This window comes from Mustela nigripes, chromosome 3 (assembly GCF_022355385.1).
Source record: "Mustela nigripes isolate SB6536 chromosome 3, MUSNIG.SB6536, whole genome shotgun sequence".
Lineage (NCBI taxonomy): Eukaryota > Metazoa > Chordata > Mammalia > Carnivora > Mustelidae > Mustela > Mustela nigripes.
Window position 1 is genome coordinate 143,483,115 of NC_081559.1, and position 18,469 is coordinate 143,501,583.

The following is an 18,469-nucleotide window of genomic DNA, read 5'->3' on the forward strand; positions in this document are numbered from 1 at the left end:
TAAAGACATTAATGCCATGACTTAGGGATCTTGTTCTCCAAAGAAGCTAAAGAATGTGTAAAGATGTTACATAGCCTGAGGGGGAAGGGGGCGGTTGGGAGAAGAATGTTCTAAAGATATGAGTCACACAGAATGCTAAAGATCCTTCATCTCATGACTGGTAACTACTCCACTGAGAAGGAATTAGTTCTCACATTTAAAGTGGGAAATGACCATAGAAAGGGAGAAAATGGTTATTTATTTCCAGACCTTGCCAACTTCCATACTATACTGCTCTATTGCTGTGTCATAGCCACAGACCTGTACAATGACAGGAAAAATAATTTCTAATCTTCCTGTTCAAGAAGTAATTTTATTGATCTCCACTTTATCTATTATTTTTCCTGTGATTCAGCAGGTCAGAATTGCTCTAGTTCCAGTACTTTCTATCACTCAGCGAGATGTCCATGGAGTTTAAATGTCTCAAAAGTTAATAGGAGGTGAAGAAATTTATTTCAGCACCAAGGAGAGTTCCTGTGGGGTGTTTTGTTTTGTTTTGTTTTAATGGTTTTGTGTCTTCAAAATTGCATATTATTCATGAGGCTATGAAGAAATTTTGAAATGTGACTTAATAGAAAGTTGCTAAGAATTTATTTCATTCATTAGAATAATCCCAATCATTTCTTTGTATAAAATTTAAAATTGCCAGGACTTTGTGTATGTTCATGATTTCAACAACGTGTCATTCTTTCAACTTTCAAATGCAACGGAATTAACAATCCTTTGCCTTTTTTTCAAATGTCAAAAACCACATTTTCTGAATGGATCTAGAATGGAGGAAGGCGCAGTGAAATCACAGAAGTGTTAAATTAACAGAGATTAAAATCTCTATGAGAACAAGGTCTAAAATCTTTTTCACCATTGTGTCCTCAAATCTTGGCATATGATAAATGCTCAGTGAATATTTATGTGAGTCTTCTGAGAAAGAATGAATTAATGAATGATGTTCATTAAGTCAACAGGAATGAATTAGTGAATGTCTTCTCTCTAATGACAGGTCACTTTTTGCACCTGATCTGGGAGATACTCGCACACCACATTGCTCAACCTGAAACCTGAACACATCTTTCTTTGGTCCATATCAATGGAGTCTCTGGATCTCTGAAGAATCCTGCTCCAGGTCATACCTTTCATCTCCATGAACTGTTCAGTATAAAGGTTTCTCCTTTAAGACCTGCAGAAATCACTGAGATCTCAGTCCCTATAATCCTACATCTCCAAGTCAGAATGGCACTACCCACCCATGGTTCCTCCAGTGCTCCAGCCAATCAGCCAAACTGGTTCTGCCCTGTAACCAGATGAACAAGACAGGAAACTGACTTTCATCCTCCTCCATGAGGTCCCAGGTAGACCATAACTATTTGTCCCTGTTCCCAACAGCTCAGACAGCCCCTTCCTTCTGTGCCAAGAGGAGAAAACACCAGGCCTCACTCTGCTGAGAGAACTTCAACAGTCCAAGACATCTGAGCCCAAATGTGCTGAGAGACAAAGGACAATAATGCAGTTCTGTTTCCAGCTGCCACCATAGCAAGACACAGGGTCACCCTGGGAGACTAGACACTACCAAAGCAGGGCCAAAGGTGAAGGAGAAAACATGAACAAGTAAACCCACGATGTTCAAACAGATGTTTCCAATAGTCAGCAAGTTGTGAAGACTTCTCAAAGCTCTAAATCCCTTCCCCTTTTTATGTCTATTTGTGGGATAAAACATGTGTGAATAAAGTCAATCCTCCTGGCTCCCAGGTAGACACAGCCCAGTTCTTAGCTCCTAGGAGGCTTCTGGGCTAAGGCTCCACTCTACTTGGACTGTACTAACAGGCCCCCAAAACGGGGGGGAGCTGCCAGGGAAGGACTGATTTCCATTTCAAACTGCATTCTGGTACTTTGTACTCCAGCACCATTGGCCGATCAATATTTAATGCTTGGAGATTCTGACTCTGCGGGAGTCATGTCAGGGGACCTTGGGAGCCAATCTGCTTGAGCTTCTGAGTGATAATTATTCATGGGCTCCTGCCTCTTGCTCTTTCTCTCGCACGGTCCCACTCTGCAGACTCAGTGCCTTATTCAGTCTTCTCTCTCGCGCTCTCCGCTGCTGTAGCTGGACCCTTCGCCTTCGCCACCGCTCAGCATCTGCACATCCCTACAATGGCTAAAACAGCAATGGGTAAGGCATCGCGCCTCCTTCTCCCTCGGCTCGACCTGGAGCCCACCTTTCACCTTCTCTCTTAAGAGCTTTTAAGGCATTGGGAAATATTTTATAAAGAGAAAGATGTTAATGATAAAACAGAAACCGAGAAGGACGAAGGCAGTTCTGGGGCTTTGAGAAGGGCAAAGAGGGGGTCCCTGGAAATCTAAAACTAAATTTTCTTTTGAAAGGAAGAAGCAGGTAAGTTGCCTTCCCATGGGAAGAGAATTTGTTCTGTTTCCATGTTTTAAATTAGGGCTCAGTCGTGGGGGGGAGGGAGCTACCTTCACTGTTTGCCTTAAATGGGGTTAAGGGACATTTTGGAAAGTGCTTGTAACATCCTTTATTTCTTCTCTAGTTAAAAAAAAAGAAAAATGGGGAAGAGGAGAGGGAGGTGGCGGAAAGGAAAAAGAAAAATGCGAAGTCAAATCGGTCCCTTTTAGGTTGTTTGAAAGATGGGTGGAGACGGGGGGTGGGGGTGGAGAACGGGGCAAATTTTATGGTATTGTCTCGTCCGAAAAACCGCTAGTCCTGGGGCGCGGTGCGGGGAGGTTAGGGCGGGGGATGGGGTGCTACGCTCCTTTGTTTTAGGGAAAGGGAGGGGAAAGAGAGAGGAAGTCGGGGAGGGCACAGAGGGCGCGGGTGGGCAGCTGCAGGGGCGGGGAAGCGCGCGGTGGGGAGGGGTGGAGGGACAGCGGTTTCGCAGGCGCTGGGGTGGGGTTTCTTTGTGTGTGGAAGGACGGTCCCAGGGGGAGGCACCTGCAGGCTGGGCGCACAATGCGGACGGCCCCACCCTGTGAGAAGCCGAGCTGGCGCCCTCACTCCTCCCCACCGCCGGGTGCAGCAGCTTCAGCCGAAAGAGGGCCTGGTGGGGAGCGCAGCCCGACACCCAGGAGCCCAGCCCTGGGGGGAACAGCCGCGCCACGCCCCGCGCTTGTAGCTACTGACTCCGACTCGGCTTCCGAATGAGACCTGACCATTACCCCTGCCTTCCCCACCCTGGCCTCATTGTTCTGTTTAACCAAAAGGAGGGAAAAAGTGGGTTAACATTCTTCTTTTCAAAACCACATTGCATAGGGTAACTAGACATTGACGCAGATAAGGCTTCTTTGAGCTCATTAATCGTTTTGGGTAAAAGCTTCGGGAACCTAGATAAGTGTAGATATAATAATACAGATACAAAACAGGTCAACTTCTTAATAAATTGAGCCACGTGAAAATACCCGTCTTCTAGGTCAGACAGGGCCAAATAATGGCAATTTCCATAAGCTCAACCTATATATCAGGGAAACAGTTGAGACCCGAGAGATCCCCAACTGGTTGTACGCCTCTAAGTGTCCCCATGGTTCCAGCGCTCGGTGGCCCCCGGGGTGGACAGGCAGGGATGGGCCCGAGGTCTGGTGACTGCTGGAAGCACCCCTCCCCCGGGACACTGGTGCAGGATGCGGAGAAGGGATCAATCGAGGGACAGGGCTTGCTCCGCACAGCCCCGCCCTGCCCCACCCTTTTTGCGGTGCTGGGAAGACCTCCGGCTCCGAAGCTTGGCGAAGAAATGGAGTTGGGGAGGGGCCGTTGAACGGTCTGCTGTCCTAAAGCCCCCCCTTTTTTCAGCCCCGCAGTCCAGAACAACCCAGACACCCCCTTGCTTTGCGCAGACACCCGGTATTTCCCCAAGTCCTGGTGCCGAGCCCCTCCCAGCCAAGCGGGTGTCTCTGCAGAAAAGCTGGCTCGAGCCCCGCCCGGCCATACAAAAACGCGGCCCCACCCCAGCCCGCGGCAAGACCGCAGAGGTGACCCCTTCCCAGAGGTGCGGGTAGGGTTCTTCTCTTCTCGCCCTCCCACAACCCACGGAGTTCAGGCTACTTTCCCCCCAGTTGAAACCCTCGGCCCAAGCGGGGTTCTATATCATTTCCCGGGACGTAGTCCCTTTGGATAGTCTCTCCAGAAGGGACCCTCACTAATCGAGCAAGGCGCGGCTCGGCCCCACCCCTCCAAGCTGCGGCCCGGACTAATCAGTCGCTGGCCGGGTGGGGGCGCTCTTGGCGAGCCGGCGCGTGGAGCGCTGCCAGCCCTGCAGAGCCCCGCACCGCGCCCTGTGCTCCCCTCCCCGAAGCTGGGCGCTCGCCCCCGCGTGTGCAGCCTGGGAGACGCGTTTCTGCGCAGTGTCCTAAGCTACCCCCACTTCTCACAGTTCGCGATTCACCCGCAAGTCCAGAAAGGTTCTCAGAATGAGGGATGGGGGCGATCTCGCTCTGCGTTCGGCACCCGCACCGGGAGGTTTCTGCTACAGGAGGGGGGGCGACAAACTCATCACTATCAGTGTTATTTCACATTATTATCATGATGATGATGATGATGATTACTACTACTTCATGATTCGATGGCTTTATTTGTTCAAAAGGTTTGAATGATTGAATTTAAAGATTAACCCTGTTGCACTCTCTTTTCTTCCTTCTACTCTTCCCTTCCTTCACCACCCCTTAAAAAAGGAATTTTTTGTCCTGTTCATTTTATATTATAAAGCGAATGTGTTTTCAATTCCTGTCTGGATTACATATGTTCTTGTGGGTCGGGTACTACCTGAAGATGCTTACTAAGGATAGGGTTTGTGCGCCAGAGATTGCTGGAAAATTCTTCGCAGATAATTGTGACTGCAAAGGGTAAAATTATACGTATATAATTGAGATGTAATGATCTTCACTGTGTATTCCATAAGGTCATATCTACCAATCAATATACATAGGTTATGCACACATTTTTAACTGTTTCTTTTCTTTTTTTCTGAAACTGTTCTTCCAATTGCTGATTCTTGATAGTGTCTCAGTTCGGCACAGAAACCTGGATCCTGAAATGGTAGCCACCATTCCATTAATAAAAATCCCACCCAAAGTGTGACAAATGCAAGGGTTCTTTCTGTCGTGAGTAAGCTGTATTTGCAAATCGTGAAGAGAAGCACAACCTCTGCAATACTAAAATAATGGATTTTGAACTCGTTTCAGTTGCACAGCATAATCAGTTAATCACTAGGGCAGGTGCTTTTTCCTGATTCATTAAACAACTATTCAACATGATTGTCCTAGGTGCATATAGTATTCCCCATTATCTACTCTAATAAAGTGGGCACCTTTTAAATGGATATATAAATAACCAGAAGTGGAAAAATGAGGATTTAGTCAGGATTGCAACATAAAACTGAAAGAGAGGGGCACCTGGGTGGTTCAGTTGTTGAGCGTCTGCCTTCAGCTCAGGTCATGATCCCAGAACCCTGGGACTGAGCCCTGCATCAGGCTCCCTGCTCAGCAGGAAGCCTGCTTCTCCCTCTCCCATACCCTCTACGGTGTTCCCTCTCTCCCTGTGTCTCTCTGTGTCAAATAAATAAATAAAATCTAACAAACAAACAAAAAAACTGAAAGAGAAATAGCAGTAGCTTATCAATTAATTATATATATGGTTAATACCAGCTAGTAAGCTGAACCTGTAGTAAGCATTACGTGACCAGTGTAGCCCTATACAAAAAGTTAGTATGATGATATAAATTCGTATACCTGGTGGCATTTGTTGACACATGTCAAAATTCTCTGAAAGTGTACTTTAAAATAATAAATAAGATTGAATGATTTTTAGCATTAAAGTCTGGAATTTTTTTCAGTCACTATTCACAATAGTTTTGCGAAGTGATCTATGGCTTTGTAGTAAATAGTTTTATCCTAAGGAGGAGGGGATTATCTTTATTGTTAGAATGAGTGCCTCTGCTCTTAGTCATTAACATTTTTAGCAGGATTTTATTTGCTGTACTAAAAACACACTTATTTACTTTGGAGATTCTTAAAATTATTAATGGATAGAAGCATTCAGTCATTGGAGCCAGTATGTCTTCCATCAAGTAGCCTGTGATGAAGAGGCTGTAAGAGGCTACATTTTGCTCAGATTCCACAGTGCCTGGCAGTCCTTTCAGAGTGGATAAAGCCGACGCACGCAATAAAATAGTTCTTCACCCTACACTGTAGGATCAAAATAGTTACTGAGTTCTGTGAATATCTAGTAGTTTCTACCATCCAGAATTGCAAGTTAAATCTGTAAGGTTCAAAATGAAATGGGAAATGAATCAATCATTTAATTGAGCATTTTTGTCATTAAAGAATCCAGACCATCTTTAGGAAAATTCCTCATGTGTCAATCACGTTTTGTTTTGTTTTGTTTTGTTTTGTTTTGTTTTTATTCCAACCGAGCAGCACTGACGACATGCCCCATTCCATCTCAGGAGCTCCTTGCTCACAAGGCTGGATGATGCTGGCCCCGGGCAGGTGGCTACCTGCTCTGGGGTGTGGCCATTCCCAAGCTGCTAAAACCCAATTCCCGCTCACACCAATTTCCTATTTGTTTCTTGAAGAAACACACGCTATACTGTTGTCACAGGATCTGTGACCTTATATGAAAAATGCAAGAAATTGGCCACATAAAATAGCAAATTAGCCGATGACCCAGATGTTTCCAGAACGGAGGCTGGTTCTCGTTTCCTGTTCTCTCCATTGGAAAACCTTGGAGTCCGCAAAAGCTTTCACCCCACTAGAGGGCAATCTAGTTCTCTAAATAGGTGATTGATATATATATTTTTTTTAAACCCAGTTTCAAATACTTTTTAATAAAATCTTTTTTTTTTAATCTGGAACATTCAATTGCTTATTCAATAAATTAATGCCATACTTTACCCTACTGGATGAAAATTTGTGCACATTTTCAAGGAGACTATTAAAAATGAGTGGGAGTGAGTGTTAACCCTCGTTAGTCCTTCTCTTACGATTTTACTTTCTAGTTTTATTACATTGTTATTATTATATCATTTATGTTACTTTTGGGAGTTTGTAGTGGATGAATGGTAGAAAATGGTCAGTAGTAATAGCAATATTATTTAGGAACAGAAAGTTGTAACGTTTAAATAAAGGAATAGGTAAACAATGTTTTTGTTTACTTATTCCTTTATTTAAAATGTGCTCAAGATGTTGGGGACATACCTGAATGTCAGTGTCCACCTTTAGGGAGCTTTTGGCTAGAAGTTAAAACATAGATACAAGACGATACTGAGGAGGCGGGTACCAAAAACAAGCCTAAACTAATTTTTAGGATCATCAAAAGTAGTTCTTTTCCATGTTTGAATTGGCAGGGATTTTTTTTCTCTTGTGTTTCATGTAACTATAATCCATCTGTAAAATATTTAATAGTTTCATATTACTGTGCTCCTCAAACTTTAATGTGCATATGAATTACCTGTGATTTTCATTAAAATGCTAATTCTGATACAGTAGGACGGTTGAGACCAGCATTCCTAACAAACTCCCAGATGATGCTGATTCTAACCACCCAATAAGTCAGTTTCAGAAAGAGAGAATTGTGATAGAGGTGTTCCTCATTTAATAAGCTTTGGTATTGGGTCTTAATATTTTCAAATGCATGGCAATCTTTACAAAATATTTCACTTCCCCTTTATACTCTTAGGGATTTATTCCTCTGAGACTTATGTGTTCTCTGCTATCAGTCTCTCATAATTGGATTTTTAAAAATATATTCATATTTTAGGACTCAGCAGAAGACCTTCAAGAAAATGTGGAAAATGAGAATTTGGCTCTGTGTGTGTGTGTGTGCCTAAGAAAAAATGAATATGGCTTGTGGCACAGTGGAGAAAGATACTAAATCAATATTGCTAGCTTAGTGTTATTTACAAAACAATGTGCAGAACAAAGAGTTCAACTCACAATCTTTTAGTTATGGGATAATCTAAAATTTGCCTAATTCAATTTGCCATATAGCTAATCCCATTTGCCACAGAGATAATTTGCTACAAATACTCCACATGCTGTATAAACTAAAACAGATTAAACAGCACTAAAATTGCCTTTCAACATAACCCATAAGTGTTACTTACCAAATTATTCTAACAGAGAATTTCTTCCACATGAGAAAATTATTAATAATTTATTGAGTATGGCTGCATAATTGAAAACAGATTATGTATGTGTTTTCTCCTTACTTAAGCCAATAAAGGACCTCCATTGTTCCATACTAACTTTGGAAGAAAGTCAACCTAAAGGGAAAAAAAAACTGGACTTCGAAAAATAGCTCCGAAAATACCATATGTCAGTGCTCCCATGCAGTGGGGTGCATTCCTATGTTTCTGGAAATGCTATCCTACAAAATTATACTATACATAAAATATTTCAAATTAGAAATACATTATTCCCCAAATAGAGCACTACAAAGAGTCCCCAATAAAACTGGCCCCACAGCTGTAGGATATACTATTATGCAACGTGAAGTTGGATTAAGCCTCAAGATTATCCATTTCTGTTTTGTAGCTGTTGTTGTCAATCAACAGTTTTCCAAAGCCACTGTTCTCTTTCAAGATTCATTTTTTCAGATAGACATAAATTTTAGAGTATCTATAAGAAAGGATTTACTGATTGATTTAACCCTTATATAGCATATATAACATGCTGGGCACCAAGCCTTTTACACCTATTAGTTACGCTAATCATCCAATAAGCCCAGAAAGTAAGTACTTTTACAGAGGAGGAAACTGAGTTATGGGGGTAAAGTAACTTTTATCCAAGGTCACACAGTTAGATACAGAACTTGAACCCAGGCCATCTGGTTCCGGAATCTGTCCCTTTAACCAGTACCAGTTACTCTTATAAATGCTCCATGTCAGAGGTGTTCCCACCATGGAGGTCAAACCTGTGAGACTACCATTTTGTCTAACAAGCCTGAGATGGTCTTATCCTTTTTTAGCACCGATTCACTTTAAAGACGCGATGCCTTCAAATTGATGGCTACCTTTAATTGCTAACCTGGGACTTATTAAAATAATTGCCTTGATTTAGGCTTTGGGGGAACAAGAGCTATGAGACCTTGGGGGTTGTAATGTATGGAACACATGGCTGTCTGAAGGCTAAAAGAGAAGCCTTCTCCTGTGTGTCCACATGAGAAGTCCACTTCTCATGTGGACACACCATGATGACCAGTCTGGAAAGAAAGAAAGAAAAAAAAAATCTTGACTTAATCTAATCAGTGTCATCATGGTTATTGCATTTTAAAATGCACACTTACCTCCTTACATAGACACTAGATATTTAGCTTTAATATTTTTTTATGAAACAAATCTAGAACTAAAAGAGATATACCGCCTAGGCATCCACATTTAGTATAATCATTAGATATTACTTCAAGACTCTTCCCCTTATTATCTCAAAAGCAAGCGGGCAGGAGGAAGGCTCTGAATCCCTTGTGAAACATTTTTAATTATCTTTTAATAAAGGAAACGGGTCCTGTCATTTGTCAAGGAGACATCTGCCGTAGTAAAACCTCTGTTTATATAACTCATTTTTATTAGCCATGATTAAAGATAACATTTTGTGTACATTTGTTCTCACAAAACATTTTTATGTGAATATAAAGGTTAATTAATGCATTTCAGCAATCATTTTGTTAGTCATCTGGAAATACAGCTTCTCTAGGAACTGTACTTAAGAGAAGCAGTCATATATTTTACTACAAAACTGTAACAAAATTTTTAAGATTTTTCTCAATTTCAATTTTGTCGACCTCCTGATTAAAATATCTAATACTTGGAAAAATTACGAAATTCAAAAAATTTGACCAGAAATAGATAATTATGGTTTTTGTATAGTACACTAAAAATAACACTGTCGGGGCCTGACTTTTTTCTTTTTTTTTTCAAGCGAAGTTGTAAAGCAATGCCTGCATGAGTGCTTATTTAGCAGTTATTCTTTTAGAATAAGACTTTTGATGTCAGAGTTTATACACCATCCATTGGACAAATAATTAGTCTAACAATAGATCATCTGAATATCAGTCTGTCAATCTTTCAACCATTCAAGTAGCAGGTCTTTATGTCAGAATAAAAAGAAATTGATGAACTTTATCTAAACCTTGTTCTAGAAATACTTGTACGAGAAAGCATTGTAAACTTCAATTTTTTGTTAGCACTCTATTCCCTCTTTTGGAAGATTTCCCCATGCACCGCAGCCCTGGTTGATTTCCGTTCAACAACAACATTCACAATGAACCTAATGATAATCTTTCAGTTCCAGGTTCCTAGTAGATAGAAGTCTAACTCACGTGACCAAGTTCAACCTGCGATATACTGACTATTGCAAAACAGAGACCAGAAAATCTCAAGACGTTCCTTGGTAGCAATCTCAGGGGAAAGGGCACCAACCTCGTCAGGCAGTTCATCAACCCTGGAGTAACTGGAGGCTCCCTTGGAATCTTGCTATGGAACATCTTGTCCTTATGCCTGCCAAGTTCTTTTTTATTCCCAACACTAATATCTATTGTTGTAATTTAAGTCTTGCAGCTTTCTCTGAAAAGCACCAGTTAGCGTCCTTCTCATTCTCATCATTCAAACACATGAAAAATTACCAGAGTCAGTTCTAGTCTTTTGATGTACAGATTACATGATTATCCAAGACTCCTTGTCACTTTAAAAATCTTTCCATTCTACTTCAGACTTACTTTTCCTTTCATATTAAAAAAAAAGAAAAAAAGGAGACTGAGAAATGTTAAAGTTTCAAAAGAAGAGTTAGATAGCATGATCTATCTGTAAGGACCTTGTAGTTCTTAGAAAATACTTACTTCCTCTATCCTTTTTAATCTTCACACAGTCCCTATGAAATGGGCATAATATACATGTTGCTTTGTTAAAATGAGTCAGTTTAAGCTCAAAGAATTTACTCAGTCAAGTTCATATGTGGTAAGCTTCAGGGCCAGGGCCAGAACATGTGTCTAATAAAGATATATAGATAGATAGATAGATAGATAGATAGATAATTATATATTATAATCATATAGACTAGGTATATTCTATAGAATATATCATATAGAATATATATATATATATTCTATATGATTATAATGGTATAATATATTATGTAATAAAAATAAAACTAATAAAGTTTAGCACTTACTCCTCTAAGTCCTATAAACAAATGAGCATACATGAGGGAGGTCACACACTAAACATATTTGCCTCTAGTCCAAAGTCATTAATAGTTAATAGTTAATATTTAATGATAAGACTTACCAAAATAAAATAGATTCAAGCACTAATTCTCTTCTGAAGCTTATGCTAAGTATCATGAGACTATAAATAAACATGATTCTCTTGCTTGGGGGAATTTAGTCTTTTGTAGAAGACAAGACTCTGTACATACAAAATAGTTGAATGCCAGTAGTAGTAGCTTAAAACCATAATTGGAAGTCTCCACCATTTTAAAAAATTTTATAATACCAATCCTACCATATTACAAGATAGTACATAATGCTGCACAAAAAACATCAGTTAAAAGTACTGTGATCCACCCAGAGGATACAAACTTAAAATATCTAACTAGTGTCCTCTATCAACCAATCCAGCCAGGGAATCCCTTAGTTAAAAGGTTTCTCCACCTTAACTGAGCCTCAGCAGCATTCAGATCCCATTCTGCACAAGCCCCCCCACCCCTGAGGTTTTGATTCCCATTCCCTGGCTCCCATTCCCTTGCATTTCTAACAAGCTTGGGAGGTGGGGGGCACATTGCTGATGCTCCTGGTCCAGAACCACACTTGGATCAAACCTAATGCTGGTGACCAGTGGGGTACCTAGAACAATGTGGGGAGCAGCATGGCCCCCTCGTGTGATCTCCCTCCTCTGAACAGCTCTGCAACTCTGGACTCAAGAGAATAAAGGACTTAAGCTCTAACAGCTCTGCCCCCTCTCCACATGCGGCCAGTGTTGTATTGCTGGAAGAGCCCAGGAGCAGGATTCTGAAGCCCTGAGCTCTTGTCTTGACTGTCTCAGCTAGCCAACCTTGGTCAGGTCCCTTTTCCTCTCTGTGCCCCTATTGTAGCATTATAAAGTGGCAAGATATTGCCTTGTCTGTTTCAGAGGGTCCTTTCCGGAGCCAAGGAAACAAATGTGAAAGTGATTAGTATCTGTCAAACACTGTATAAATACAGCCGTGGCATTATGTGTCATCAGATAGAATGCCTGGATATTTTACCCATGTACTGATGCACATTTAGAATGAATAACGAAGGAACAAGGAGCACAGAAACGGAGTCATTTGGTTTTCTTTGAAAAACACTTCCTAAATAATAAATTAAAATAAAATGTCTAGTGAATTGCTTGAGCAACAGTATCTGATATTTTGAAGGTCTTGTGCTTAGGTCCACTCAAGATTCTTCTTTAAAAGCTTTTTTAAATGAACATCGGCTGAGAAGAAGCAACAAACTTCTCCAAAGCTTAACTTCTTGCAATCAGTCCCCACCCCCATTTTATCTCCAGCCCAACCTTCTTTAAGGGAAGGGTGATGAATAGTGGCCCAAGATGGCAGCCATCAAGGTAAGAGAATTGTTGGGCAAAGTAGGCGTGGCCTTGCAACTAGAAATAGAAAATATCAGAGGGTTGAAAAGGAAAAGATAAAACTCAATACAAATTGTTATGCTGGTTCCATGTTTGCCCCTTACCAGCACCATCTTGACGTTCTCTATCTTCTGAGTCTGCCCCATCAAGCAACAGTACAAGCCCACCTTAGATCAAACAACCTAAACCCAAATGTTCATGCTGCTGAAAGCTTGGTTTAAAGCTGCCTCCAAAAGTTAAAAACAAAAGGGAAAAGCTTTGTATAATAAGAAAATGCAACTTGTCACGGAACTCAAAAGAATGCAAAATGCTATGTAAATTAAAAACAGCCCCCTCCCCCCCAAAAAAACTTAGGTCAGGCAGATTAGAGGTGGGTTGCATATTAGATGGACATAGTTTTGAACCCTGCCCTGCTACTCACTATCAGATAATCATTGAGCAAATTATCATTTCTATACCACAATTTTCTCAATTATGAAATGAGAAAAATAATGCCACCTAAATCACATGGTTGTTATGAGGTGTCATTAAACAATTGACTGTTAAGTACTTTTTAATAAAAAAATTTAATCTCCTTCCAAGTCCCCCTAAATAGATGATGAAAATACTAAATAAAAGTAATCCTTTAAAGTAAACTTCTAAATTCTTATGCTCTGTGAATGTAGTAACAAATCTACTAGAAATTACTTGGAATTTAAGAAATGGCCACTACTCAACAATTCTTTGTGATACAGAGAGAGCTGATATTATATTTATGATGCAGCTGCCAATATAGTATATCTCCAAGACAGATCCACTCTGGAGAATGCCTCCGGAAAACACACCTCTCTTACCTTTATTTCTCATCACATGTTTAACAGTCATATTTTATATCTCATCCAACTTCAAATATATATAAAACTTCAATAAAAGTGACCGTTCTTGTCTGCCCAGTAAGGCTCACCTACGTAAAATGTCACATTCAGTAGAAATAATTAAGAAAAACAATAAGATGTAAAAGTCTACGCTGAGCAGGAAGAGGGGGCATCTTGGTGGCTCAGTGGGTTAAGTCTCTGGCTTTTTATTTCAGCGCAGGTCATGATCTCAGCGTTGTGAGATCTGCCTGAGCCCCTTGGCAGATGCTTACACATTGGGCATGGAGTCTGTTGGGATTCTCTCTCTCCTTCTCCCTCTGCCTCCCCCACCCCCCGCCACCTCTCAAAGAAAGAAAAAAAGAGCGGAGAAGTGGGGATTATATCATGTAACATACACACACCACACACGCAGAGTCTCTTCTCCTTACAATCTTATAAACCCATCAGTTTGAGCCACACAGTGAGAATGTAATATTCCTTGGATGACTGTGATGGGAAAAGACTATGGATACGTAGAGGTTCGTATTATTCCTCAGTCATTGATGACAGTAATATCTTTTCAATCGATAGTGTTTCAGGTACCAGCCAATATAAATCTGGAAGATGTTAGCAGAATGTAATCGTTAGAATAATAAAGCTATCCTGAGAAATCAAATTAGCATTCATCTGACATCTGACTTTACAAAGGCTTAAGGGAGGAGAATTGACTACCAATAGAAAAGAGCATTTTAAGTGTTTGCTTCCAAAATTTCATATAAATGTATGGTACATAAACTAGGAATTATATTTGTGACATAACTGCAGACATATTAATAGAATTGTGTGCTTACATTTATAAGTGTTGTATAGGCCTTTTTTCAAATTAGTTACTGTTGATTATAGCTCTCTCCGTATAAAAGTCCTCAATATTTTTTCACATCTAAAGGCCATAAAATACAGGTAATAATAGACTCCTACTTTCTCATAAACATAGAATAATGACAAAGGAGGAGCTTTATATAAAAGCCTTACAACAATGTAAATCCTCACAAGTTCATAATACATGCACCTGGTAGGAAAGACCAGCTTTAAAGAAAATGTAGATATTTCCCCACTTAAAAAAAAATCTAGCAGAGTTCTGAAATAGCTACCAAGCACAAAGTAGAGAGCAAAGAGCTGCACCTCTCTATCAGACAAAAACTTGGCTTAAAAAAGAAAAAAGTTGGGATGCCTGAGTGGCTCAGTTGGTTAAGTGTCTCCCTTTGGCTCAGGTCATGATCCCAGCATCTGGCTTCTTGCTCAGCAGGGAGCCTGTTTCTCCCTCTGCCTGCCACTCCCCCCTGCTTAAGCTCTCTCTCTTTCTCTGACAAATAAATAAATAAAACCTTAAAAAAAAAAGTTTAGTAACAGAACAAAATAAAAGAAAATGAAAGTCAGTATTTAGAGTGAAAATTTTTTTCTAAGTTCAGGGCTGACATGGAAGAAATACTGAATTAAGTAGCTTTGAAAGAATTGGATTTCACCCACTGAAATGTTTCTTAAAATGCAATCTCAAAATAGTGTTCACAGTTGCAGTCCATATTGGTTACCAATTGCTACAAGCTATGTTACAACATATCCAAGAAAAGAAATGCAGAAAGATGTAGCTTGCCCAGAACACTGGACTCCGTGTCCCGCTTGCCTGGTGAAATTTATTTATTTATTTATTTATTAATTGCAAGGGGAACGACAAATAACAAACAGCCCTGAAGTTTTTCTCTGCAGAAAACTACCGGTTTTATCACTTCTGCTAAATTTTAGAAACGAATGGGCAATAAGTAGGGTAGTCAGCTAAGAAGTCAAACAGGATTTCTCAGAATTGCTTCTGAGAAACGATTTGCTCTCCTTGAAGCATATTCTACCAGCTTTCCCAAGTCTGGCTTTCCTTAATCTTCCCTTCCTGAGAACTCTTACAGCCGATTTACTGTCTCCCAGTAAATGTGGGAATTGGCCATATATCGTCAAATACACATTTTGCTAACATCTTCCTGGTCACTTATTTCTTCCCTACTACGAGTGAACCATCCACATGCCACACATCCTCCTTCTGTTCCTTTTCCCCATTTAATTTTTATGGCAATCCCCAAACAAGTTTCATTATCCCCACCTGACAAGGAAGGAAAGCAGAAGCCAAGGGAAGTTAAGTGACTTGCCCTGGGGTACAGATATTCAGAGCAGTGCTAGGTTTCAATCTAGTGCTCACCTCACTACACTCCAGCTTCCTCATCGTGAGCTGTTCTTAGTTCCTGTTTTACTGCAGACCTTTCTTTGTCTTTGATCCAACTATGCTAAGGGCTTCTTTTAGGACTGAACCATGTTCCACTTACTTTGTAAATGGCTGGTAATAATAATACTGCTATTGGCTAACGTGTACTGAGTACTAACTCTGTCGGGTTCTGTGACTATGCCAAACACTTTCAAGGGGTATTATCATCCCCATTTTCACAGGTGAGAAAGGGAGAGAGAAGTCACACACAGCCTGGGATGGGTCACCCCCCCCCCCAGTGATAGCTCAGGATTCAGTCAAATCAGTCAAATCTCATGGTTCACCCGCTTAACCACTATGTCTCTCTTGGACATGGTAGGAGCTCTGTGTTTATTGACTCAATGAGATAAGGGTGAACTAAGAGAAGCAGGCAGAACTGTACAAAACACTTTAGCCAAACACAATAAAACTTCAAAAGGTCACTCAAAAATATAGATCAGTTGGGGCGCCTAGGTGGCTCAGTCGGTTGGGTGGCTGCCTTTGGCTCAGGTCATGATCTCGGTGTCCTGGGATCGAGCCCCGCATCGGGCTCTCTGCTCAGTGAGGAGTCTGCTTCTCCCTCTCCCTCTGCGTGCTGCTCTGCTTACTTGTGATCTCTCTATCTCTCTGTCAAATAAATAAATAACATCTTAAAAAAAAAAAGAATATAGATCAGTTTATAGAAGAAGAATCTTCACTAACAATACATTAAGTCAGTACAGCATTTCGATTTCCTAACATATTCCTAAGTTGATCCTTACAACAACATCCTATCTCCATTTTGTGGCTAAATAAACTCTTCAGGTTTAATAAATTGTTCAAAGTGGAAAAGATCCTGAACAAGAGCTTAAGTCTTCAGCTCTATTCATATTCTTTCCATGGGCAGGGGTGTGGGGGAGGAGGGAAAGAAAGCCACACAACATACATGTAGAGGAAACATTCACTTGTCTCCTTTTTCTCCTGAATAGAGAGACCTGATTACCTGCTGTTGTGAAAAATAAAGGTGGTGGGGGTTTCTTAAATTTTGTCAGGGAACCACACAACCATAGTTGTGCCCTTTACTAGTGCCATTTTGAAACTATGCACACAGCTACAGCTAAGGGATAAGCGCTAGGTGAGAGAAGCAAACAACTTCAAGTATGCAGAAATACCGGTCTGTAGCATAACATGAAGCTAGTACATTTAGTCGAGAGAAAAGTTGAACTCAATCTGGCTCCAACATCTGGGCTCTTAACCCCCACTCTGTACCTACTTTCTTTTTTTTTTTTTTAAAGACAAAGACCTTTAAGATCGTAAGACTAGAAGAGGCCTTTTAGCTACTATATACCTCATTCTAGTTTCTTTTTTTTTTTTAAGATTTTATTTATTTATTTGACAGAGAGAGATCACAAGTAGGCAGAGAGGCAGGCAGAGAGAGAGGAGGAAGCAGGCCCCCTGCTGAGCAGAGAGCCCAATGCTGGACTCAATCCCAGGACCCTGAGATCATGACCTGAGCTGAAGGCAGCGGCTTAACCCAGTGAGCCGCCCAGGCGCCCCTGTACCTACTTTCAATGGGAGAGCTCCTGGGCCACTGACCCATTCAAATATCATTTGCAGCTGATGAACAGCCCTATCCTGCTTGGCCCCCAATGGATAAGGGTTCACAGAACACTTTCTAACTTTCTAACTTTCTAACACTCCTACATGTTGGGGGAAAACTATAGAAAACATTAAGTGAGACACCTTTCCTCGTCCTCAAAAAACCTAAATATAGTCGGGAAGAAACAATAAGCAGCAAACAAAATGGTAGAGGAATGAGGGCTAACCTCTACGAAACAGCCAGGAAATGATTCTTTTTTTTTTTTTTTTAAAGATTTTATTTATTTATTTGACAGACAGAGATCACAAGTAGGCAGAGAGGCAGGCAGAGAGAGAGAGAGGGGGAAGCAGGCTTCCTGCGGAGCAGAGAGCCCGATGCGGGGCTCGATCCCAGGTCCCTGAGATCATGACCCGAGCCGAAGGCAGCAGCCCAAACCACTGAGCCACCCAGGCGCCCCGGAAATGATTCTTTTAAGAGAAGAAACTCAAAGGCCCTTGCAGTGGAAACCGGTAGGGTTGACTCACTCCTGTATTTAGGGAGCTACAAGCCCAGCCTTATGGAATTGCATGAGTCACAGCTGTGGGAGACATTTCTCAATTGGCCCACACCCCAGTACACAGATCCCCTGTCCTACTCCATCTATTATTATTTGGCAAATGTTTTGAAGATCTGAACAATATTCCCAATCACAAGGCCACTCTTTTATGAATAATATTTGGGCAGAATAAATCTAGGAAAAAAAGACCATAAGATAAAGGCAATATTGTGCCTTCAAATATTATGTATTACCACGTTGTCATTTGTAAAACAATATCAGCCACTTATGCCACATTCGAACCCACATTTGTTTCTACAGATCAAACACTTGATTCCATTTTTGCTTTCCTTTTATTTTATTGGCAATATTTATCACCAAATCATATGGTATTTGCTGTCACAAATGAATAAAATGCATGGGCTCTTTCAACCTCAATCAGTAAAACAACATGTAATCCTTCACATATCTTAAGAATGACTATTATAGATTCCAAAAGAGTTCTAAATGGTATCCAAGAAGCTTACACTGTATGCATCATTTGTTCTAATAGTGAAAATTACATATTTAAAACCAAAGCCAAAAATAAATCTTACA

General features: G+C 40.7%; 1 protein-coding gene across 2 annotated transcripts in view; it reads left to right on the forward strand.

Moving 5' to 3' along the window:
• The first annotated feature begins 1,897 nt into the window (after window positions 1–1,897).
• Window positions 1,898–18,469, forward strand: part of STMN2 (stathmin 2) — a 52,782-nt gene continuing 36,210 nt past the window's right edge. The window contains exon 1 of one of the 2 annotated variants that reach the window (XM_059394760.1): window positions 1,898–2,203. In XM_059394760.1, the coding sequence (XP_059250743.1) occupies window positions 2,185–2,203 (19 nt within the window). In that variant the 5' untranslated portion in view covers window positions 1,898–2,184. Of the gene's footprint in view, window positions 2,204–2,297; window positions 2,426–18,469 lie in introns of those variants that run through there. The other variant, XM_059394761.1, reaches the window with a different exon arrangement.